Source organism: Ursus americanus, chromosome 31, assembly GCF_024610735.1.
Source record: "Ursus americanus isolate L20-20 chromosome 31, mUrsAme1.1.p, whole genome shotgun sequence".
Classification (NCBI taxonomy): domain Eukaryota; kingdom Metazoa; phylum Chordata; class Mammalia; order Carnivora; family Ursidae; genus Ursus; species Ursus americanus.
In genome coordinates this window covers 7,433,445-7,459,589 of record NC_142157.1, presented here as the reverse complement: position 1 = coordinate 7,459,589, position 26,145 = coordinate 7,433,445, and the positions used below count along the sequence as shown (strand labels likewise).

Genomic DNA, 26,145 nt, shown 5'->3' with positions numbered 1-26,145 from the left:
AGGAGAGTGTCTCAGGTATTTGTGTGTCTTTTCTTCACCCTGTCCCCCTGTCTTCCTTGGGCAAAGTGGGTGCTTTTAGGGACTTCAGAAACAGTGTATCTGTTGTGACACACCCAACAAGTTGCCACTGTCCTGAGCTAAGTTAACAAGATTACTTGCTTTATGGTTGGAGGCCCACTACCCAAGTCTATTGTCTCTTCAACTTTCTGGTAAAGCAACAAGTTTAAAGCAACTCATTAAATATGAGTCTCAAAAACTTGCTGTGTCATAGCCTATCCATTAGTGCCTGAGACATGCTTAGAACTAACAATAGTCACTGAATACAACTCAGCTATCAGTGTCTACAGTGACTTTTTAGTGACCAAATATCTCGTTTTCTGGTTTATATTTCCTGTGTTTCATTTTGTAAAGGTAAGTAGAATGTATCTCTCTTCATCCCCCTCCATTTCCCTTTCTTTCTTACTTAAAAGATAGCATACTATTTTATTTTAATAATATTTTTATTATATTATGTTAGTCACCACACAGTACATCCCCAGTTTTTGATGTAGTGTTCCATGATTCATTATTTGCATATAACACCCAGTGCACCATGCAATATGTGCCCTCCTTAATACCCATCACCAGCCTATCCCATTCCCCCACCCCCCTCCCCTCTGAAGCCCTCAGTTTGTTTCCCAGAGTCCGTAATCTCTCATGGTTCATTCCCCCCTTCTCTTTACCCCCCCCTTCTTCTTCCCTTTCTTCTCCTACTAGGTATTTTCTGTTTCAGGTTCTTTTCCAGTAAACATCATTTCCTAGAAATACCATCAAGTCAGTTTGTAGGGATCTATAGCATTCCTTCTATACTCGTGTGTACAGCTGTTAGTACCACATTATATCCATAGTTTATATTATCATAGTTTATCTGCTTTAGTCTATCAATTTCCTACACTTGTACATTTAGGTGGTTTTGAGTATTTTGCAATTACAAATATGCTAGAATAAATAATCTTTGTATATGTGTTTTCATTGTTCAGTCTATGAATAGATATTAACTGAAAACATTATAAAACTAAGAAAACTAGAGACTAATATAAAACACACTTAAAGCCTAGGAATATTAATGATATGATAAAATGCCTTCTACACACACCCATTAAAACTCTTCTCTCAGTTTTTATATCTGATCTAGCATTATGGTAATTTACTTATAACTTTATAAAAATGAGAGAAGATGCTGATGTATACTTGCTATAAATTTAAAACCTAGGGATTTCACAATACATGTCTTTTTTATTTAGTTGACTAAATGCTTCTCTATGTAGTTCAGGATGAAATAACAGATGAAAATCATATGCTTGAACATCAGGACTCAATGTCAATATCAGAAATTCAAGTGAAGAAACAAACTCACAAAAAGGAAAGACTTAGTAGTAAGTATAAAATTACAAATAACTTTATCTTAAATTAGATCATTTTATTTTTGTTCATGAATATGTATTTGAACATATATTTATAGAAAATTTACACTTTGACTAAAATATGAATACCCCAAGATAGCTAGAAAAAAAAGCAAAACCATTGCTATCCTTTGGTTGGAATTTCTGGTCTTAATATCATTTTATGACCACAAGACAAGCAGTCAGAATTTCCCAGGGCCCCAAACAGGTGAATAATTGTTTCTCCAAAGTAGTGTGCCTTTCAGCCAACTCCAGGTAATTACAGGTTCAAAAGCCCAATGGATGCCTTTGACCTGTAGCAGTGGCCTTCTGCCATAGACTCCAATTGGTATACAGATGTTTCTGAGATCTGTAATTCAAACCTGAAATAGGGATCAAAAGAGTATAGGGGAAGGGCTGCCTAAGAGGCCTATTGGGGGGTCTTTAGGTCATCCTCTTAGTTGTATCCTTACTAAAAGTAAGCGACATTTTTGGTAATCTTATAGATTGTATCATCAAGGACCCCACACAGGGAAAATGAGAGTGCAAATAGTCAGAGTCCCACTAATTTCTGGGCCTTTATTTATTGGGGTTGATGAGTGGGCCAATATTTGGTAGTCTTCTCCTCTGGAATGAGAAGTCATGCTCTTTTGAAATCATGTCCAGGATTTCACTAGGATATGAGGTAAATGTACCCTTTTTTGTACAAATAGACCATCCAAGAGCCACTAGTGTGTCAAAAGGGCATCTAGTCCTTTTTGGATGGTGTCCTTGTCTGGGCCCACTTAACTAAAGACTAATCCTCTCTCTGGGAGTAGGACATTTAAAAGTCATGAACTATACATTGATGACAGATATTTTTTCTACTTTTTAAAAAAATTTTTTATTATGTTAGTCACCATACAGTATATCATTAGTTTTTGATGTAGTGTTCCATGATTCATTGTTTGAGTATAACACCCAGTGCTCCATGCAATACGTGCCCTCCTTAATACCCATCACTGGGCTTGGGGCGCCTGGGTGGGTCAGTCATTAAGTGTCTGCCTTCGGCTCAGGGCATGATCCCAAGGTCCTGGGATAGAGCCCTGCATCAGGCTCCCTGCTCCGCTGGGAAGCCTGCTTCTTCCTCTCCCACTCTCCCTGCTTGTGTTTCCTCTCTCGCTGGCTGTCTCTCTCTCTGTCAAATAAATAAATTAAATCTTTAAAAAAAAATACCCATCACTGGGCTAGCCCATCCCCCCACCCCTTCCCCTCTAAAACCCTTAGTTTGTTTCCCAGAGTCCATAGTCTCTCATGGTTCATTTCCCCTTCTTTTTTTTTTTATAATAATTTTTTATTATGTTATGTTAGTCACCATACAGTACATCCCTAGTTTTTGATGTAATGTTCCATGATTCATTACTTGCTGTTTACCCCTCCTTCATTCTTTCCTTCCTTCTCCTACCTATCTCCCTGCTATTCCTTATGTTTCACAAATGAGTGAAACAATATGATAATTGTCTTTCTCTGCTTGACTTATTTCACTTAGCATAAGGTGACAGATATTGAAACATTTTGGTAGTTATATGAAGAATACTAATAGTATATTGCAACTTATTTCACATAAGGTTAAATTAACTGTGATCATTTGCATGAAGTGGGATACAGTAGAGGGCATTGGAGATGTCAGTCATTGCATATCAAGTTCCTTCAGTTTGGAAAAGACTGTATGACAGTTACAGTTTCAGGTACCCCTAGTGCACAGAGCTGTGCTATAGTATTGAATCAAAATTAATTGAGTCACTATACACCCAGGTCCATGTGAAAGGTCAACTTAGTTATTAAAATGGGAAAGAGTCTCATGGAGAATTTTTGCTTCATTAGGTTCAGCAATGAGAGTAGTTATTTATTTTCTTTCCCAGGAATTTGTTTTGGGAGACACAGGTGCTAGGTGATGTTTAGTTTGGTTGTTTGCAGTCTTCTACATGCCCCATGTAAATGGCCCTAAAGATAGTAATTCCTATCAGGGCCTGGGGCTGAATGTGAATGGGGGTACACATAGAAATTCCTTTTATAGCATTATACATTTAGTAGGGGGGGGCTATAAAAATGGAATTTTTTTGGTGGCCTGATACATTTATAGTAGTGTTTGACCAAGGGTGACTTTGGTGATAACCTCAGATGAGAAATCAGAGAGTACTATCTCTTTCCCCCACTACCAGGCTTCCGAAGTTATGGAGATCATGGTCACCTATGCACCAGTATCCTAATGCCCCTAGAAATGCAATTCCACCCCTCTTTTGAATTCTGACCTTGGCATACATCCTCAGATTACCCTGGTGACATAAGAGTCTTGGCCTACCACCTCCCTAATTTTGTTTATTTTTGAAAGCTGAGAGGTCTGAGTAAAATTTGTAGTTAGTTCTTTGATTTTTCTCAATGTCACTTGGAGGAGCAAAGGGGAGAGCACTTGTATTAGTCAAGGATCATCATAATTTGGACTTTAGTGGGGATGTGTGTTGGGACTCATGGCCTACTACATGGCCAGGAGATCTTTGGTGAAGAGTTCATTAATGTTTTCCTTGAGACCCTGTTGTTGAGCAGCTAGTCCTAGGGATTTCTTCAGGAAAACCCCTCACCAAATAGTTCAGGTGTAGGTGCCCAATTACCATTTTTAGGTCTCTCTGTTCACTGCCTCAACAATAATATCTTCTTGGAAGCCATTTTTTCCATGCTTGAAAATTTGTCAGTTAGGATCTGAATTGTGCCATGAACCAATTGACATTACCTTATAAGGAAGTTTAATTGAGTTAGGTAACCAGTGAAGGTGGCCTGGCGGAATCTAGAAATCTGAGTCTGGTTAAAAATCTTATCAAATCACTGTTCTCATCCATCTGTGACCCTAGAGACCATCAGGGGGCCTCACAGAGTCATTAGAGACTCTATAAGAGATGATTCAAATATGTTTTCCAGTGTCAGGGAACTCATAATGGGTAGGTCAAAATAATACCCAAAGCCAAAATATTACCCTAAGGAAAGAGAATAGTCTCAGATGTTCATGTCTTTCATCCCCCTTTTCCTCTATCTCCTTGGGCAATATGGGCACTGTCAAGGCCCTCTGAATAAGGAGTTCTACTGTAAGAAACCCTACAGTGTGCCCCTCTCCCTCACTAAGTTTAACAACATTTACCTCCTTCTTCATGAAGGCAAAGTACCCAAGTCCCAAGATCTCTTTGACTTGCTGGGCAAAGCAATCCTTGGGATTCTATCTTCTTTTTCATTAAAGTGTGAGTCTCAGTAGCTCACTGAATCATAGGTTGTCCATTGGTTTTAGGGGCATGCTAGAGCTAACAGTAGTCACTGTGTAACTCAGTATGGAGTGTCTCAAACTTTTTTTTTGATCCATTAGTAGCCACAAAACTGCTTCTCTAGTTTTCTCAGAGCCTATCTGTTGTGTCTCTCATTTGACTCATTGGGCATCTTGGTAGATGAGTCAAAGGCTAAAGAAAAAGACAATTGAGTCAGTTTATTGAGATCTGTTTCATTCATATTACAGCTGTATGTAATTTTGTTTGTAGCACATTATTGAACAAAATTTATACACAATATAGTGTATAGTGTATACCTTAGTTTTTTTCACCAATCTCCTCTGCTTAAAACTTTGTGATTGTGAATATTTGCAATTTGCAATTGTTCTGTAATGAATAACCTTGAATCTTCTTTTACATATGAATTTTCTTTTAGTTATATGAATATATATTAATTTAAAACATAAATAACCCAAGAAAACTAGAGACTACATACAGTATAACATTATATTTGAAACATCATAATAGAGATGTTAGTGATACAGCTTCAACACACACCCACTAAAAATATTCTCACAATTTTCATGTCACATCTGGTATTATGGTAATTAGCTTATAACATTATTAAAATGAGAGAAAATTTTGCTATGTATTTGTTATAAACTTTAAATCTAGAGATTTCACAGTAGATCTATTTTTTCTATTAAGAGACTAAATGAATCTCTTTATGTAGCTCATGATGATGTACCAGACCAAAACCTTATGCTTAAGCAACAAGATTCAGTGGCAAAACTTCAAATGCAAGTGCAGAAACAATTAACTTCCAGAGAAGAAAAACACAGGAGTAAGTGATATAATTATAAATAATTTTGGATTTTAAAAATTTAAAAACTTAAAATTTTAAGAATTAATCTCATCAGACCTTTTTTCTTTACTTCATGAATATGTATTTGAGCATATAATAGCAATATAGAAAATTTAATCTTTGACTTAAAATATGAAATCAGAGCATGCTGGGTCATGGGGCAGGGCCCAGGTGGAAGGGCAGTGGCACAAGGACATTTTTCTCATGGTGCAGGCAAGGAGCACAGGAAGAGTTAAGATGGTGGAGGAGTAGGGGTCCTCTTTTTCAGCTGGTCCCCTGAGTCGAGCTGGATAGGTACCAGACCATCCTGAACACCCACGGAATCAGCCTGAGACACAGGAAGATACATCTGGATCTCTACAAATGAACATCTCCAGTGCTGAGTATTGAGGTATGAAGCGGGGAGCCTTGAATCTGTGCACAGATATTGGAAGATAAACGGAAGGGGTAGGGAGCCGCTGCGTTCGGATGCCAGGAAGCAGTAGCCACCTGCACTGGAGAGCGGGCAGGACTCATGGAGCAGCACCGCGAGAGAGCAGACTGAGACCATGAGCTGGGGAATGCGCGTGACCAGTCTGAGGGCCGGAGCTTCGGAGCGCCCACGAACCACACTGAAACAGAGCTCCAGAGCATGCGGGGGCGGCTGGCAGCTGGTGGTGTTAGAAGCACAAAGGACAGAGACGTGCCAGTCCTGGAAGTGACGGCTGGGACGCTGGCTGTGGGGCGCACATCCCGGGATGCTGCAGGATTTAGCAGCACCAACAGAAACAGAGTTAAAGTGGCCAGAAGATCCCAGTGGAGAGCAGACTGCGATCCCTCTGTTCTGAGACAGAGGCTGGGATTCAGCTACAGTGGCTCTGACTCTCAGAAGAGGCACAGCAAACCACCAGGGAAAGCTGCCAGAGAACAAAAGCCTGGAAATACTGGCACACAGTGTGCCCATCCCCATCCCCCCTCGCAGGGGACACAGAGACTCTACCCAAACAGGGTTTCCTGAGTATCTGGGTGGCAGGCCCCTCCCCCAGAAGGCAGACTGAAAAATCAAGAAGCCCACATCCCTAAGGTCCCTATAAAACAAGTGCACACTGCCTGGGACCTGGTCAATAATTTGGGCTCTGGGCAACCCCATAACCTCTCCTCATCAGAATAACGAGAAGGAGAAATCCCCCCCCAGCAAAGAAAAGACAATGAGTCTGTGGCCTCTGCCACAGAACTAATGGATATGGATATAGCCAAATTATCAGAAATGGAATTCAGAATAACAATGGTCAAGATGATGTGTAGACTTGAAAAAATGTTAACGAAAATATTAACGAGAATATAGAATCTCTAAGGGTGGAAATGAGAGCGAATCTGGAGGAAATTAAAAATTCTATGAGCCAAATGCAGTCAAAACTAGATGCTCTGACAGCCAGGGTGAATGAGGCAGAAGAATGAATAGGCAAATTGGAGGATGGGTTAGTAGAAGAGAAAGCTAAAACAGAAACTTGGCTCAAAAAAACTGAATCTCGGGGCACCTGGGTGGCGCAGTCATTAAGCGTCTGCCTTCGGCTCAGGGTGTGATCCTGGCATTCTGGGATTGAGCCCCACATCAGGCTCCACCGCTAAGAGCCTGCTTCTGCCTCTCACACTCCCCCTGCTGTGCTCCCTCTCTCACTGGCTGTCTCTCTGTCAAATAAATAAATAAAATCTTAAAAAAAAAATCCAATCTCAAGAATGTAGATTATGGGAGATTACTGACTCAATGAACGTTCCAATGTCAGAAACATAGGTATCCCTGAAGGGGTGGAGAAAAACAGAGGTCTAGAAGAGATATTTGAACAAATTGTAGCTGAAACTTCCTAATCTAGCAAAGGAAACAAGCATTCGTGTCCAAGAGGCAGAGAGGACCCTTCCCAAGCTCAACCACGACAAACCAACACCACGTCACGTCGTAGTGCAATTCGCAAATATTAGATCCAAGGATACAGTATTGAAAGTGGCCAGGAAAAAGAAATTTCTCATGTACCAAAGCAAAGGTATCAGGATTACATCAGACCTGTCTACACAGACCTGGAATGAGAGAAAGGGTTGGGCGGACATTTTTAAAGCTCTTTCAGAGAAAAACATGCAGCCAAGGATCCTTTATCCAGCAAGGCTGTTATTCAGAATTGATGGAGAGATAAAGACCTTCCAGAATCGCCAGTCACTGACCAATTTTGTAACCATGAAACCAGCCCTACAGGAGATATTAAGGGGAGTTCTATAAAAGTAAAAAGGCCCCAAGAGTGATACAGAACAGAAAGTCACAATCTATAGAAACAAAGACTTTACAGGCAACATGGCATCATTAAAATAATATCTCTCAATAATCACTCTCAATGTAAATGGCCTAAATGCTCACATAATGCCACAGGGTTGAAGATTGGATTAAAAGACATGACTCATCCATATGCTGTCTACAAGAGACTCATTTTGAACCTAAGGATACATCCAGACTGAAAGTGAAAGGATAGAATACCATCTTTCATGCCAATGGACCTCAAAAGAAAGCTGGGTAGCAATTCTCATATCAGACATATTAGATTTTAAGCTAAAGACTATAGTTAGAGATACAGAGGATACTATATTATTCTTAAAGTTTGTATCCAACAAGTGGATATGACAATTATAAATATCTATGCCCCCAACACGGGAGCAGCAAGATACTCAAGCCGACTCTTAACCAGAATAAAGAGACATATAGATACTAAGATGTTAATATAGGGGACATCAACACTCCGCTCTCAGCAATAGACAGATCACCTAAGCAGAAAATCAACAAAGAAACAAGAGCTTTGAATGCCATACTAGACGAGTTGGACCTCATGGATATATACAGAACACTACACCCCAGAACAACTGAATACTCATTCTTTTCGAATGCACATGGAACTTTCTCCAGAATAGACCATGCTCTGGGTCACAAAACAGGTCTCAAACAATATCAAGAGACTGAGATTATTCCCTGCATATTCTCAGACCACAATGCTTTGAAACTGGAACTCAATCACAAGGAAAAATTTGGAAGAAACTCAAACGCTTGGAAACTAAGAACCATCTTGCTCAAGAATGATTGGGTAAACCAGGGAATTAAAAAGGAGATTAAGCAATTTTTGGAGACCAATGAGAATGAAAACACATCGGTCCAAAACCTATGGGACACTGCAAAGGCAGTCCTAAGTGGAAAATACGTAGCCATCCAAGCCTCATTCAAAAGAACAGAAAAATTTAAAATGCAGTTTTTATATTCTCACCTCAAGAAGCTGGAGCTGGAACAGAAGAACAGGCCTAACCCATGCATGAGAAGGCAGTCAATCAAGATTAGAGCAGAGATCAATGAATTAGAAACCAGGAGCAGAGTAGAGCAGATCAACAAAACTAGAAGCTGGTTCTTTGAAAGAATAAATAAGATCAATAAGCTACTGGCCAGACTTATTCAAAAGAATAAAGGACCCAAATCAATAAAATTATGAATGAAAGGGGGGAGATCATGACCAACACCAAGGAAATAGAAAGGATTATTAGAAACTTTTATCAACAGCTTTATGCTAATAAATTAAGCAATCTGGAGGAGATGGAGGCCTTCCTGGAAACCTATAAACTACCAAGACTGAAACAGGAAGAAATTGATTTTTTTAACATACCAATTCATTATGAAGAGATTGAAACAGTGATTAAAAACCTTCCAAAAAACAAAACGCCAGGGCCTGATGGATTCCCAGGGAATTCTACCAAACATTCAAAGAAGAAATAATACCTATTCTCCTAAAGCTATTTCAAAAAATAGAAACAGAAAGAAAGCTACCAAACTCATTCTATGAGGCCAGTATTACCTTGATCCCCAAACCAGGCAAAGACCCCTTCAAAAAGGAGAATTACACTTGCTGCAACGTGGATGGCACTGGAGGAGATAATGCTAAGTGAAATAAGTCAAGCAGAGAAAGACAATTATCATATGGTTTCTCTCATCTATGGAACATAAGAACTAGGAAGATCGGTAGAAGAAAGGGATAAAGAAAGGGGGGATAATCAGAAGGGTGAATGAAGCATGAGAGACTATGAACTATGAGAAACAAACTGAGGGCTTCAGAGGGGAGGGGGTGGGGGAATGGGATAGACTGGTGATGGGTAGTAAGGAGGGCATGTATTGCATGGTGCACTGGGTGTTATACTCAAATAATGAATCATCGAACTTTACATCAGAAACCAGGGATGTACTGTATGGTGACTAACATAATATAATAAAAAAACATTAAAAAAAAAGAATTAGAGACCGATATCTTTGATGAATATGGACGCCAAAATTCTCAATAAGATCCTATCTAATAGGATCCAACAGTACATTAAAAGGATTATCCATCATGACCAAGTGGGACTCATCCTGGGATGCAAGTGTGGCTCAATATTCACAAATTGATCAGTGTAATAGACCATATCAACAAGAAAAAAGCCAAAAATCATATGATCCTCTCAATAGATGCAGAAAAAGCATTTGACAAAACACACCATCCTTTCCTGATTAAAACCCTTCAGAGTGTAGGGATAGAGGGTACATTCCTCAATTTCATAAAAACCATCTATGAAAAGCCTACAGCAAATATCATTCTCAATGGGGAAAAGCTGGAAGCCTTTCCCTTAAGATCAGGAACACGACAAGGATGCCCACTCTCACCATTATTGTTGAACATAGTATTAGAAGTTCTTGCAACAGCAATCAGACAACAAAAAGGGATAAAAGGTATCCAAATCAGCAAAGAAGAAGTCAAACTGTCTCTCTTCGCAGATGACATGATACTCTATATTGAAAACCCAAAAGACTCCACCCCCAAATTACTAGAAGTTATAGAGCAATTCAGTAATGTGGCAGGATACAAAATCAATGCTCAGAAATCTGTTGCATTTCTATACACGAACAATGAGACTGAAGAAAGAGAAATTAGGGAATTGATTCCATTTACAATAGCACCAAAAATCATACAATATCTCGGAATTAACTTAACCAGAGAGGTAAAGGATCTATATTCTAGAAACTACAAATCACTCTTGAAAGACATTGAAGAAGACACAAAAAGATGGGAAAATATTCCATGCTCATGGATCGGAAGAATTAACATAGATAAAATGTCCATGCTACCCAGAGCAATCTACACTTGCAATGCTATCCCGATCAAAATACTGAGGACATTTTTCAAAGAACTGGAACAAATAGTCCTTAAATTTGTATGGAACCAGAAAAGGCCCTGAATTGCCAAGGAACTGTTGAAAAGGAAAAACAATGCTGGGGGCATCACAATGCCAGATTTCGAGCTGTACTACAAAGCTGTGATCACAAAGCATGGTAGTGGCACAAAAACAGATACATAGACCAATGCAACAGAACAGAGAACCCAGAAATGGACCCTCAGCTCTTTGGGTAACTAATCTTTGATAAAGCAGGGAAAAACATCCAGTGGAAAAAAGACAGTCTCTTCAATAAATGATGCTGGGAAAATTGGACAGCTACATGCAAAAGAATGAAACTCGACCACTCTCTCACTCCATGCACAAAGATAAACTCCAAATGGATGAAAGACCTTGATGTGAAACAGGAATCCATCAAAATCCTAGAGGAGAGCATAGGCAGCAACCCCTACGACATCAGCCACAGCAACCTTTTTCATGACACATCTCCAAAGGCAAGAGACACAAAAGATAAAATGAACATGTGGGACTTCATCAAGATAAAAAGCTTCTGCATAGCCAAGGAAACAGTCAATAAAACTAAGAGGCAGCCCACAGAATGGGAGAAGATATTTGCAAATGACACTACAGATAAAAGACTGGTATGCAAGATCTACAAAGAACTTCTCAACCTCAATACACAAGAAACAAATAAAATCATAAAATGGGCAGAAGATACGAACAGACACTTTTCCAATGAAGACATACAAATGGCTAATAGACACATGAAAAAATGTTCAAATCATTAGCCATCAGGGAAATTCAAATCAAAACCACATTGAGATACCACCTCATGCCAGTTAGAATGGCAAAAATTGACAAGGCAGGAAACAACAAATGTTGGAGAGGATGTGGAGAAAGGGGATCCCTCTTACACAGTTGGTGGGAATGCAATTTGGTACAGCCACTCTGTAAAACAGTGTGGAGGTCCCTCAAAAAGTTAAAAATTGAACTACCCTATGATCCAGCCATTGCACAACTGGGTATTTACCCCAAAGATACAGACGTAGTGAAGAGAAGGGCCATATGCACCCCAATATTCATAGCAGCATTGTCCACAATAGCTAAATCATGGAAGGAGCCAAGATGCCCTTCAACAGATGACTGGATTAAGAAGATGTGGTCCATATATACAATGGAATATTACTCAGCTATCAAAAAGAATGATTTCTCAACATTTGCTGCAACATGGATGGCACTGGAGGAGATAATGCTAAGCGAAATAAGTCAAGCAGAGAAAGACAATTATCATATGGTTTCTCTCATCTATGGAACATAAGAACTAGGAAGATCAGTAGGAGAAGATAGGGATAAAGAAAGGGGGGGGTAATCAGAAGAGGGAATGAAGCATGAGAGACTATGGACTCTGAGAAAGAAAATGAGGGCTTCAGAGTGGAGGGTGGGGGGGGGAATGGGATAGGTTGGTGATGGGTAGTAAGGAGGGCACATATTGCATGGTGCACTGGGTGTTATACGCAACTAATGAATCATCGAACTTTACATGAAAAACCAGGGATGTACTGTACGGTGGCTAACATAATATAATTAAAAAATATTATTATAAAATATAAAAAATAAAAAAAGATAAATATGAAATCATTAAACAAGACAGAAACCATTTAACATTTGTTTGGGATGTCTAGTCATAAGATGATTTCATGGCATGGCCCTTGAGCTCAGTGTCCACTAAAGCCAAATAATTAGTCAATAGTCTCTCAAAGGGTGTTTACTTTCAGTCAACTACAGGATATTGGGTCCAGAAGCCCAACAGGCCCCTCCAACATGCTTCAGTTGGCATACAGAGGCCTCTGAGATGCATAACTCAAAATACATTAGAGGGGGCAAGGATAAGGGTGGCCTAAATGGCTAGTTGAAGAACCTTCAGGGCATTCTGTTGTTATGCCCCACTCAAGGTAGCCGTCTTTTTTGTAATCTAATTGATGGGTGTCACAATCAAGATAGTTATATAGGGAATGTGTGACCACCATTAGTTGAAGAGTCCCACCAATTTCTGGGCATCCATTGTATTTATTGGAGCTAAGAGCCCGAGCATAACTAGAACTTCTCTGGAGTGAAACACACTGTCCCCTTGTCTGTATTAATGACCCACCCATGTTACTCCATATGGGTCAACATGGTATGCAGTCCCTGTTAGGTCATGTGGAAGATGTCATCAATATAGTGGACGGATAGTGCTCCAGCTAGGAGTGGGACTTTTTCAAGTTCATGGCCTTGTACAAGAACATTAAATGTTTATTGCCACCCATTACACATAAGACAAACTGATACAGATCATCTGTGTGGATGTGGATGCTAAAAAAGGACATTTGGAATATGAATTACTTCATACCTACTTTTATCAGCTTGGGCGATAACCTCTATGGCAGTTATAATGTCAGGTAATGCCAGTGCCAAAGGCTGTACTACATATTTGAGCCACTGATAAACAATTATTTTCAGGCACCCAAGGCCTTGTGCAAAAGCCATATGGTGGACTTTGGCATCCTTAAGCACAGCAATAAGAACAATTATTTCTTTTTATCCCCAAGAAAATTGATACTGTTTTTGAGAGACAAAAGCACTGGGTGCTGGTAGTCTGGTAAGTTTACTCTTCTACATGTCCCATTAAAATGGTCCTAGCTGCAGCAATTCCCTTCAGAGGATGCATTCAGAGATGCATATAGACAATACATTACACCTATAACAATAATCCATTCAGGAGTGGACACCATCACAATGGTGATATGTAGAAGCCCCAAAGGACCCACCCATAGTCAAGTCTGGGTAAGGGTCTTGGTGGTGGTGGCTTCAGTCAGTGAGTATTATCAATTTCCTCCTCATTTTTATTCCAGAGACTTTGGGGGTTACAGTTACCTGTGCACCACTATTCAAAGGACCCAAGAAATGTAGCTCTTCCCCGTGTCTACTGTAAACTTTGACTTCGGCCTAAAACCTTCATTTCTCATTGTAGACATAAGGACATTGTTATTTCATAGTCTTTTTTTTTTAGGCCAAAAAGTTTGAGTAAAGGTTAACGGTGCTTTTTGATCCATTTCATAATTCACTGAGAGAAGAAGCAACATTAGTCTTAGATAGAGGGATCATCACTGGGCAGTCTCTAGGGGCGCTGCTGTTTGTCTCCTAATGAAATACTCCTCAACCAAGAGTTTCTCAGTGGAAAGCCCATTCATCTTTTCTTTTGACTCCTGTGTTTAGTAACCAGACTCAGAGATCTCTGTGAAAGCTCTTACCCAAATCTTCCAGGACTATTATCCATTTTCATGTCACTCTATCTGATGGTCTCTCCTTATTATACTAGCAATTGCTTTCCTCCTGCCCAAGAATTTTTCAGTTATGATCTGGATTATGTCACTGAAAAATTGACCTGACCTTATGAGGAGGTTTAGCTGAGTTCAATAACCAGCAGGGATGGCATTAATGAACCTAGAGTCTTGTTAATGATCTTATCATCCACTCCTCTCCGTGTCTCAATATAGAACCAAGAGCCCGCCAGTGTAGTTTTCAGTGCTGCTGGTGCCTCTGCAGGAGTGGTCCAAGCATGTATTTTAGTCATAGGGAACACATCATGGATGGGCCAAAGCTGTCAGAGCCCAAATAGCACCCAACTGAGGAAGAAGAAGAAGTTGGGTGTTCCCCTCAGCCTCCTTGATCAAGTTTTCTGTGGTCAGAATATTCTGAAGGAAAGTGCTATAGTGGTGTACCCCCACGAAGTACCACTGACCCTCATTAAGTTTAAGGAGATTACCTTCTTCATCATTGAGCAAGCAACCCAAGCCTAAGGTCTTTTTAGGTCACTGGACAAAGTAACCTCAAAGAATTCTATATTCATTTAATTAAACCACAAGTCTCAATAACTTGCTCTGTTGTGGGCTGTCTTTCATTGTCTAGGACCTCATTAGAGCTAGAAACAAACATTGGGTGCAACTTAGTTTACAGAGTATGTGACAATTTTTCATCCTATCATCAGAGGACAATAGTATTAGCCAAAGAATTGCTTCCCTAGATTTCTCAGAAACCCTGTTGGATCTCTTATTTTACCCACCAGGCATTTTGACCAATAGAGTCTGGGGTTAAGAAAAGCACCACTGTTACCTCTTGAACATAGGATCTTCATGATTTTTACTTTTCCAGAAAGACATTGTGCTTAATTGAGCCACCTGCTTGTAATCAATTGTCACCAGGAGAAAGCTGCCAGGTGCGAAGGAGGTCACTTAAGATAACAAGCCAAATCAAAAGTAAAAATTAAGCCTTTATTCACTTACTGAAATGATATAAGCAGTAGTCTAAACATGAAAGGGCACTAGCTCTACCAGGGCTTCAATCAATGTTTCATTTCCTCATAAAATGATATCAGGCAAGGGTTGGTATTAGCTCAGATAGAAGAGGAATTTATCACTATATGTAGTTATTTGTACCACATTATATCCCCTAATTACTATATATATTATATGTTTATACACCCGCATATACACATCATAATTTATCATAATTGGTACTATACAATTTTTCTAGTTTTATTGAAAAATACCAACATACATCATTGTATAAATTTAAGGTGTACAGTATAATGGTTTGACTTGCATGTATTGTGGAAGGTACTATTGTTTATGGTATATACATCAGTTTACTCAACCAATCTCCTATTTTTGAATACTTAGAAGATTTTGAATATTTCGCAATTACAAATAAGGCTATATTGACTAACCTTGTGCATATGCATTTTCATTGATTGGTATATGAATATGTACTAACCTAAAGTATAAATAACTTGACAAAATTAGAGTCTAACATAAACATACCTGGTGCCTGGAACATTTATAAAATAAAGAGACAACTTCAATACACACCTGTTAAAAATGTTCTCAGTATTTTCATATTAGATCTAGTATTATGATCATTTATTTATGACTTTATAAAAATGTGAGAAAATGTTGCTATTCACTTGTTATAAATTTGAAATCTAGAGGTTTCATGGTAGATCTATTTTCTTATTAATTTGTCTCTTTATGTAGTCCTTGATGAAGTACCAGATGAAAATCTTATGCTTAAACATCAAGATTCAGTGTTAAAAACCCAAGTACAATTAAAACAAAAAACTTCCAAGGAGGAAATACTCAGTAGTAAGTATAATAGTTAGAGATAACTTTATATTGTTTTAAATTAAATGCATGAGAACTTTCTTTGGTTCATGAATATATATTTGAGCATGTATTTTATAGAAATTTTAAACATTGACCACCAAAATTGTGACTACCTTAACATAACTAGAGAACAAAAGGAAATATATTAATATGTTTTAGTTGGAATTTCTCATCAGAAGATTATTACATGACCAAGGTCATGTTTTCAGTTTTCACCAAGGTCAATAACAGACCAATAATTGTCTCATAAAGGATATGCACTTTTTAGACAACTGGCAGATTGCAGACCCAAAGCCCAAGGAGTGCCTTGTGACCTATGGTAGTGGCCTTCTGCTATATGCTCCAGCATGCAAAAACAGATGTTACTGATATCTGTAACTGGAACAATAAATGGAAATCAGAGGGGTTCAGGAAAAGGGCATCTAAGATGGTCAATTGGGGGACCCTCTGGTGATCCTGTCCAGTAGAGCCCCAGCCAAAACTAGCAGTCTTTATGGTAACCTGATAGATGAGTGCTCTCTAATCCTTGTGAGTGTATGGCAGTATCTCAGTAGTCTTACTAACTGTTCAGATTGTTTTTATTTTGGGGGCACAGAGGACCAAAAGCATGACAATTGGTTTCTCTGGGATGATACATTATGCCCTTTTATAGATCATACCCAGAAATTTTACTTTGGTTTTAGGTCCTTGTACCTTATTGGTAATAATGATGTACCAGGATGATTTCATCAAGAGATTGGAGAGATAGCACTCCCTCTAGGAATGGGACTTTTTCCAGGTCACCTATGCATTGATTACAGACAGGGAGTTTAAGAAGTGTTGTAGAAGGACATTTGTGGTATATGCAACTCATACTAAATACAACAAACTAATCCTGATCATCTGCATGGAGAGGGATGCTAAAATGGGCATTTGTGATGTCAACTGTAACCTACCAAGTTCCTTCACTTTGGACAGTAGCCTCTATAACTGTCATAATGTCAGGTACCACCAATGACAAAGGCAGCATTGACACTTTATGTAACCCTAATCAATTTAAAGCCTATAATTCAGAGGTCTTGCAATAGGCCAAGTGGAACTATTAAATGGAGAAATAATTTACAGACATTCTTGGCTTTTTAACGTTCACTAATGAGGGCAGTTATTCCTTTTTATTCTCTAGGCTGTTGACATTGTGTTTGGTAGATAATGATGCTAGATGCCAATAGTTTGGTAGGTCATGATTTTCCACATACCCCACCAAAATACTCTACCTTCAGCAAATCTAATCAAAGTTTAATGCAATTGCTGGTTGGTATAGAAAGTCCATTTGTACCAATAATATATTCAGTAGTAGAAGCCATAATAATGTGGATGGTCCAAAGAAATTCATCCATACCTGGGTCTTTAAAAGAGGCCTGGTGGCTTCAGACCACTCAGAGAATTTTCTGTTTCCTCCTTATCCTACGTCAGGGATTATGGGGTCACAGGAATTTGTTCACCAGTATCCAAAAGGCCCAAGAAATGTAATTTTTTACTACTTTGAACTCTGACCTTTGAACTCTTGGCTATGTCTAACCTTTAGTCATATTCATTTCTGAAAGCTTAGAGATCTGGGTAAAAGTAGGGAGGGTCTCTCACTCACTAAAGTTTTACAAGATTATCTCCTTCATCAAGGAAGCAAAGTACCCAAGTCTCAAGATTCACTGGCATATTTGGAGGAAATAGCACTTGTATTAGTCTTAGTAGCCATCACTATATAGACCTTAGTGCTTTATGGGAGCCTCATGGCTCATGACTAACTATGAGTTGTTGGTAGAGAGCCCACCAATTTGTTCGTTTGAGAGACCCCATTGTTTGGTAACTAGATCCAAAGATGACTTCTGTAAGGCCATTGCCTGGATTATTCAGCAGAGTTGCCATTTTCAGGACATTCTCTCCATTGGCCAATGTTTTTTATGTAGGCCACACACACTTTTACCATGTCCTAAAATTTATCAGTTAAGCTATGGATTGCGTTGTGGATGGATTCACATGATCTTATGAAGAGGTTTGATTGAGCTTGATAATCAACATGATTGACACAAGTGAATCTAGAAATCTGAGTCTGGTCAGCAATCTTGTCATCTGTTGTTCTCACTTGCTAATTGTTTACCCAGGAGGTCACCAGGATGGTTCTCCAGGATATCATACTCTCTGGAAAGATAGTCATACATGTTTTTAGTGCCAGGAACTCATCATGTGTGGGCCAAAACTGTCAGAGCCCAAATAGTGCCCAGCTGAAGATGGAGGTGGTCTCAGTTTTTACATCTTTTTATATTCCTTCCCATTTTCCTCCCCCACTTTAGGCAAAGTGGCCACTGTCAGCAACTCTGAAATAGGGGATCTGTAGTAATACCTCACAAGGTACCACTTTCACTTAATAAGTTTAACAAGAGAAAGGGTTTGAAGGCCCATCCAATAAGATGGTGTAGGTAGAAGTGCCTGAACAATATAATGCCTCAACTGAGGTCTCCCCTGCCTCATACAGACATTTCCAAATGGATGTGCCTGAGCTAGAATGCAGATATGGCCAGCCCAAATGGACCTTGCCCCATTACTGCAATTGGCTCCAATGTCTACAGTACCTTGGCTGTACATCAATTGTAGTATGAGGTGTGATATTTTCCCCATGACAACCACCAGATAAAGCCTTTGTAGTTATTGATCATGGGGTCTGAAAGATCACACAGAATTTTGGCCTGGAGTTGGACTTTCCTCAGAATGTATACATATACACACATATACATAAACCTATACACATATGCATATATGTATACACATACACACATAGTAATTTCCACACATACATGTGTGCTTTTATACATACATATTCACATGCACAGTCATATTTATCTATGACCTATTTAAATTCAATTAGTTAACATATAGTGTAGCATTAGTTTGATATAGAGCTGTTATTCATCCGTTCATATAACACTCAGTGCTCATTACATCAACGGCCTTCCTTAATGCCCATCACCCACTTACCCTATCTCCCTACCCACCTCCCCTCAACTGAGCAGCCCTCAGTTTGTTTCCTATAGTTAAGAGTCTCTTATGGTTTGCCTCCCCTGCTGTTTTCCTCTTATTTTTCCTTCCTTTCCCCTATGTTCATCTGTTTTCATTCTTAAATTCCACATATGAGTAAAATCACATGACAATTGTCTTTCTCTGATTTACTTATTTTGCTTAGCATTATACCCTCCAGTTCCATCCCTGTCATAGTAAATGATAAGATTTCATCTCTTTGATGGCTAAGTAATATTCCACTGTATATATATACCACATATTCTTATCCATTCATCTGTTGATGGACATCTGGGCTCTTTCCATAGTTTGGCTATTGTGGATATTGCTGCTATAAACATTGAGGTGCAGGTACCCCTTCAGATCAGCAATATTTTCTGATATCTTTCTTGTGTTTCATTTAGTAAACATAAGTATCTCTCCTTTTTCTCTTAAATTTTTTCTTAATTTCCTGTCTTTATCTGTAGATACTTTTTTTTAACTTAATATTATCTGCTGGAAATGTCTTAATGTGAGTTTATTGAGATCTTTCTTATACTATAGATAAACCATAATTTATACTATACCATGGTGTGTGTGTCTGTGTGTGTGTGTGTATTGTGTGTGTGTGTATGTGTGTATATATATATCTACATATATATTTATATCTATCTATATATCTATCTTAATTTATTCAACCACTAATATAATAATATATGGTATAATGATATGGCATAAATATACCTTTATTTATCTCACCAGTCTCTTATACTATTAAATGTGTTGGAATATTTTGCAATTATAAATAATGGGTTAATGAATAACCTTGTACAGATGCATTTTCATTATTCTATGAATATGTATTAACCTATATTAACCTAAAATGTAAATAACCCAAGAAAACTAGTCACTAATATAAAACATATTTGATGCATAGAGATATTTATGAGGTGGTCCCCTTATTTGGATCTGTGGGAATGTGGACTGGAGCGGTCCTGCCGCGGTACCAGCCTCCAGCCTGTCGCCAGAACTGCCCCTGACCCAGGTGCACCCGTTGCTCAGTAGCAGAAGGGCCAGTGGAGCGCCATGGCCTGCATCCTGAAGAGGAGAGGCCGGAAAAAGATGGAGGAGGAGTAGGGGACCTTTTTTCAGATGGTCCCCTGAATTGATCTGGATAACTACCAGACCATACTGAACACCCATGAAATCAGCCCAAAACGTAGGAAGATACATCTGGATCTCTACAAACAAATATCTCCAGCACTGAATATTAAGGTACAAAGCAGGGAGCCGTGAATCCGTGCACAGATATCAGAAGATAAACGGAAGGGGGAGGGAGCCTCTGCGCTCAGGCACCGGGAAGCAGTAGCCACCTGCACTGGGGAGCTGGCCAGACTCACAGACCAGCACCCATCAGAAAGCAGACTGAGACTGTGAGCTCAGGAATATGCGCATGACCAGACTAAAAACTGGAGCTCGGGGTGCTCACTGGAACTAGACTGATACCAGGAGCTTGGGAGCGCGCACTACCTAACTGAAAACTGGCACTCCAGAGTGCACACTCGAACCACATTGAAACAGGAAGCTCAGGAGCACACAAGGGAACCACGGGTGGCTGGCGGTGTTAGAGCCACAAAGGACAGAGACTTGCCAGCCCTGGGAGCCAGGACTGGGAGAGCGGCTGTAGGGCGTACAACCCGGGATGCTGCAGGGTTTTTAGCAGCACCAACAGAAACAGACTTAAAGTGGCCAGGAGAGCTCAGTGGAGAGCAGACTGAGATCTCTCTGTTCTGAGACAGAGGCTAGGATATGGCCACTGCTGCTCTGACTCTCAGAAGAGTCACAGAAAACTGCCAGGGAAAGCCGCCAGAGAACAAAAGCCCAGAAAAATCGGTTCACATTGTGCCCATCCCCATCCCCCCTCGCAGGGGACAGGGCAACTCTACCCAAACAGGGTTGCCTGAGTAGCAGCGTGGCAGACCCCTCCCCCAGAAGGCAGCCTGAAAACTCAAGAAGCCTACATCCGTAAAGTCCCTATAAAACAAGTGCACGTTGCTTGGGTCCTGGTCAATAATCTGGGCTCTGTACATCCCTGCAACTTCTCCTCATCAGAATGGCAAGGAGGTGGGGCGCCTGGGTGGCACAGCGGTTAAGCGCCTGCCTTCGGCTCAGGGCGTGATCCCGGCGTTCTGGGATCGAGCCCCACATCAGGCTCCTCCACTATGAGCCTGCTTCTTCCTCTCCCACTCCCCCTGCTTGTGTTCCCTCTCTCACTGGCTATCTCTGTTAAATAAATAAATAAAATCTTTAAAAAAAAAAAAAAAGAATGGCAAGGAGGAGAAATCCCTCCCAACAAAGAAAAGATAGAGCTGGGGGTCCTGGGTGGCACAGCGGTTAAGCGTCTGCCTTCGGCTCAGGGCGTGATCCCGGTGTTGTGGGATCGAGCCCCACATCAGGCTCCTCCGCTATGAGCCTGCTTCTTTCTCTCCCACTCCCCCTGCTTGTGTTCCCTCTCTCACTGGCTGTCTCTATCTCTGTCAAATAAATAAATAAAATCTTTAAAAAAAAAAAAAAGAAAAGATAGAGCCTGTGGCCTCTGCCACAGAACTAATGGATATGGATATGGATATAACCAAATTGAATTCAGAGTAACAATACTCAAGATGATGTGTGGGCTTGAAAAAAATACTAATGAAAATATTAAAAGAATATAGAATCTCTAAGGGTGGAAATGAGGGCCAATCTGGCAGAAATTAAAAATGCTATGAATCAAATGCAGTCTAAACTGGATGCTCTTAATGGCTAGCGTAAATGAGGCAGAAGAACAAATTAGTGAATTGGAAGAGGGGTTGGTAGAAGAGAAGGAAAAAATGGAAACTTGGCTCAAAAAATCCAGTCTTAAGAATGTAGGTTACGGGAGATTACTGACTCAATGAAACATTCCAATGTCAGAATCACCGGCATCCCCGAGGGGGTGGAGAAAGAGAGAGGTCTAGCAGAGATATTTGAACAAATTGGAGCTGAGAACTTCCCTAATCTGGTGAAGGAAACAAGCCTTCGGGTCCGAGAGGCAGAGAGGACCCCTCCCAAGATCAATGAGAACAGACCTACACTACATCACATCATAGTGCAGTTCACAAATATTAGATCCAAGGATACAATCTTGAAAGCGGCCAGGGGGAAGAGAATCCTCACATGCAGAGGAGGAACATCAGAATAGTGTAAGACATGTCTACAGAGACCTGGCAAGCCAGGAAAGGTTGGCAAGGTATTTTCAGAGCTCTAACTGAGAAGAACATGCAGCCAAGTATCCTTTATCCAGCAAGGCTGTCATTCAGAAAAGATGGAGAGACAAGGACCTTTCAAGACTGGCAGAAACTGAATGAATATGTGGCCACCAAGCCAGCCCTACAAGAAATATTAAGGGGGTTTCTATAAACGTAAAAAGGCCCCAAGAGTGATACAGAACAGAAATTTACAATCTATAGAAACAAAGACTTCACAGGCAACATGACATCATTAAAATATCTCTCAATAAGCACTCTCAATGTGAATGGCCTAAATGCTCCCATAAAGTGCTACAGGGTTGCAGATTGGAAAAAAAGACATGACCCATCCATATGCTGTGTACAAGAGACTCATTTGAACCTAAAGATACGTCCAGACTGAAAGTGAAGGGATAGAAAACCATTTTTCATGCCAATGAACCTCAAAAGAAAGCTGGGTAGCAATTCTCATATCAGATAGATTAGATTTTAAGCTTAAGACTGTGTAGTTAGAGATACAGAAGGATACTATATTATTCTTAAAGTTTGTATCCAACAAGTGGATATGACAATTATAAATATCTATGCCCCCAACAGGGGAGCAGCTAGATATACAGGCCGACTCTTAACCAGAATAAAGAGACATATAGATACTAAGACGTTAATAGTAGGGAACCTCAACACTCTGTTCTCAGCCATAGACAGGTAACCTAAGCAGAAAATCAACAAAGAAACAACAGCTTTGAATGATATACTGGACCAGATGGACCTCATGGATATATACAGAACACTACACCCCAGAACAATTGAATACTCATTCTTTTCGAATGCACGTGGAACTTTCTCCAGAATAGACCATGCTCTGGGTCACAAAACAGGTCTCAAACAATATCAAGAGACTGAGATTATTCCCTGCATATTCTCAGACCACAATGCTTTGAAACTGGAACTCAATCACAAGGAAAAATTTGGAAGAAACTCAAACGCTTGGAAACTAAGAACCATCTTGCTCAAGAATGATTGGGTAAACCAGGGAATTAAAAAGGAGATTAAGCAATTTTTGGAGACCAATGAGAATGAAAACACATCGGTCCAAAACCTATGGGACACTGCAAAGGCAGTCCTAAGTGGAAAATACGTAGCCATCCAAGCCTCATTCAAAAGAACAGAAAAATCTAAAATGCAGTTTTTATATTCTCACCTCAAGAAGCTGGAGCTGGAACAGAAGAACAGGCCTAACCCATGCATGAGAAGGCAGTCAATCAAGATTAGAGCAGAGATCAATGAATTAGAAACCAGGAGCAGAGTAGAGCACATCAACAAAACTAGAAGCTGGTTCTTTGAAAGAATAAATAAGATCAATAAGCTACTGGCCAGACTTATTCAAAAGAATAAAGGACCCAAATTAATAAAATTATGAATGAAAGGGGAGAGATCACGACCAAGACCAAGGAAATAGAAACAATCACTAAAAACTATTATCAACAACTCTATGCCAATAAATTAAACAACCTGGAAGAAATGGATGCCTTCCTGGAAACCTATAAACTACCAAGACTGAAGCAGGAAGAAATTGATTATTTAAACAGACCGATAAATTATGAAGAGATTGAAGCAGTGATCAAAAACCTCCCCCAAAACAAGATTCCCCTGGGAAATTCTACCAATCATTCAAAGAAGAAATAATTCCTATTCTCCTGAAGTTGTTTCAAAAAATAGAAACAGAAGGAAAACTACCAAACTCATTCTATGAGGCCAGTATTACCTTGATCCCCAAACCAAGCAAAGACCCCATCAAAAAGGAGAATTACAGTCCGATATCTTTGATGAATATGGACGCCAAAATTCTCAACAAGGTCCTATCTAATAGGATCCAACAGTACTTTAAAAGGATTATCCATCATGACCAAGTGGGACTCATCCTGGGATGCAAGTGTGGTTCAATATTCACAAATCAATCAGTGTGATAGACCATATCAACAAGAAAAGAGTCAAGAACCATATGATCCTCTCAATTGGTGCAGAAAAAGTATTTGACAAAATACAGCATCTTTCCCTGATTAAAACCCTTCAGAGTGTAGGGATAGAAGGTACATTCCCCAATTTCATAAAAACCGTCTATGAAAAGCCTACAGTAAATATCATTCTCAATGGGGAAAAGCTGAAAGCCTTTCCCTTAGGATCAGGAACATGAGAAGGATGCCCACTCCAGCCATTATTATTCAACATAGTACTAGGAGCTGGAAGACTTTCCCTAAGATCAGGAACACGACAAGGATGCCCACTCTAGCCATTATTATTCAACGAAGTCCTTGCAACAGCAATCAGACAACAAAAAGGGATAAAGGTATCCAAATCGGCAAAGAAGAAGTCAAACTGTCTCTCTTCACAGATGACATGAAACTGTATATGGAAAACCCAAAAGACTTCACCCCCAAATTACTAGAACTTATAGAGCAATTCAGTAAAGTGGCAGGATACAAAATCAATGCTCAGAGATCAGTTACATTTCTATAAACGAACAATGAGAATGAAGAAAGAGAAATTAGGGAATTGATTCCATTACAACAGCACTAAAAATCATACAATATCTCAGAATTAACCAGAGAGGTAAAGTATCTATATTCTAGAAACTACAGAACACTGATGAAAAACATTGAAGAAGACACAAAAAGATGGAAAAATATTTCATGCTCATGGATCAGAAGAATAAACATAGTTAAAATGTCTAGGCTAACCAAAGCAATCTACACTTTCAATGCCATCCCAATCAAGATACCAATGACATTTTTCAAAGAACTGAAACAAACAGCCCTTAAATTTGTGTGGAACAAGAAAAGACCCCAACTTGCCATGGAAATGTTGAAAAGGAAAAACAAAGCTGGGGGCATCACTTTGCCTGATTTCAAGCTGTACTACAAAGCTGTGATCGCAAAGACAGCATGATACTGGCACAAAAACAGACACATAGACCAATGGAACAGAATAGAGAACCCAGAAATGGACCCTCAGCTCTATGGGCAACTAATCTTTGACAAAGCAGGAAAAAACATCCAGTGGAAAAAAGACAGTCTCTTCAATAAATGGTGCTGGGAAAATTGGACAGCTACATGCAAAAGAATGAAACTTGACCACTCTCTCACACCATACACAAAGATAAACTCCAAATGGATGAAAGACCTCGATGTGAGACAGGAATCTATCAAAATCCTTGAGGAGAACATAGGCAGCAACCTCTTTGACATCGGTCATAGCAACTTCTTTCATGACACATCTCCAAAGCAAGAGAAACAAAAGAAAAAATGAACTTGTGGGACTTCATCAAGATAAAAAGCTTCTGCACAGACAAGGAAACAGTCAAAAAAACTTAAGAGGCAGCCCACGGAATGGGAGAAGATATTTACAAATGACTCTACAGATAAAAGACTGGTATCCAAGATCTACAAACAACTTTCTAACTCAATACAATAATCAAATCAAAAATTGGGGAGAAGATATGAACAGACGCCTTTCCAATGAAGACATACAAATGGCTAACAGACACATGAAAAAATGTTCAAAATCATTAGCCATCAGGGAAATTTAAAGCAAAACCACATTGAGATACTACCTTATGGCAGTTAGAATGGCAAAAATTGACAAGGCAAGAAACAACAAATGTTGGAGAGGATGTGGAGAAAGGGGATCCCTCTTACATTGTTGGTGGGAATGCAAGTTGGTACAGCCACTCTGGAAAGCAGTGTGGAGGTCCCTCAAAAAGTTAAAAATAAAGCAACCCTATGACACAGAAATTGCACTACTGGGTATTTATTCAAAAGATACAGACATAGTGAAGAGAAGGGCCATATGCACCCCAATGTTCATAGCAGCATTGTC

At 39.6% G+C, this 26,145-nt stretch overlaps 1 protein-coding gene across 1 annotated transcript in view; it reads left to right on the top strand.

Annotated features, from left to right (window-relative positions):
- Positions 1-26,145, top strand: part of CCDC7 (coiled-coil domain containing 7) — a 337,092-nt gene that overhangs the window by 197,735 nt on the left and 113,212 nt on the right. The window contains exons 19-21 of the mRNA XM_087857885.1: positions 1,308-1,415; positions 5,442-5,552; positions 15,848-15,955. Coding sequence (XP_087714011.1) covers positions 1,308-1,415; positions 5,442-5,552; positions 15,848-15,955 — 327 coding nt within the window. The remainder of the gene's footprint in view (positions 1-1,307; positions 1,416-5,441; positions 5,553-15,847; positions 15,956-26,145) is intronic.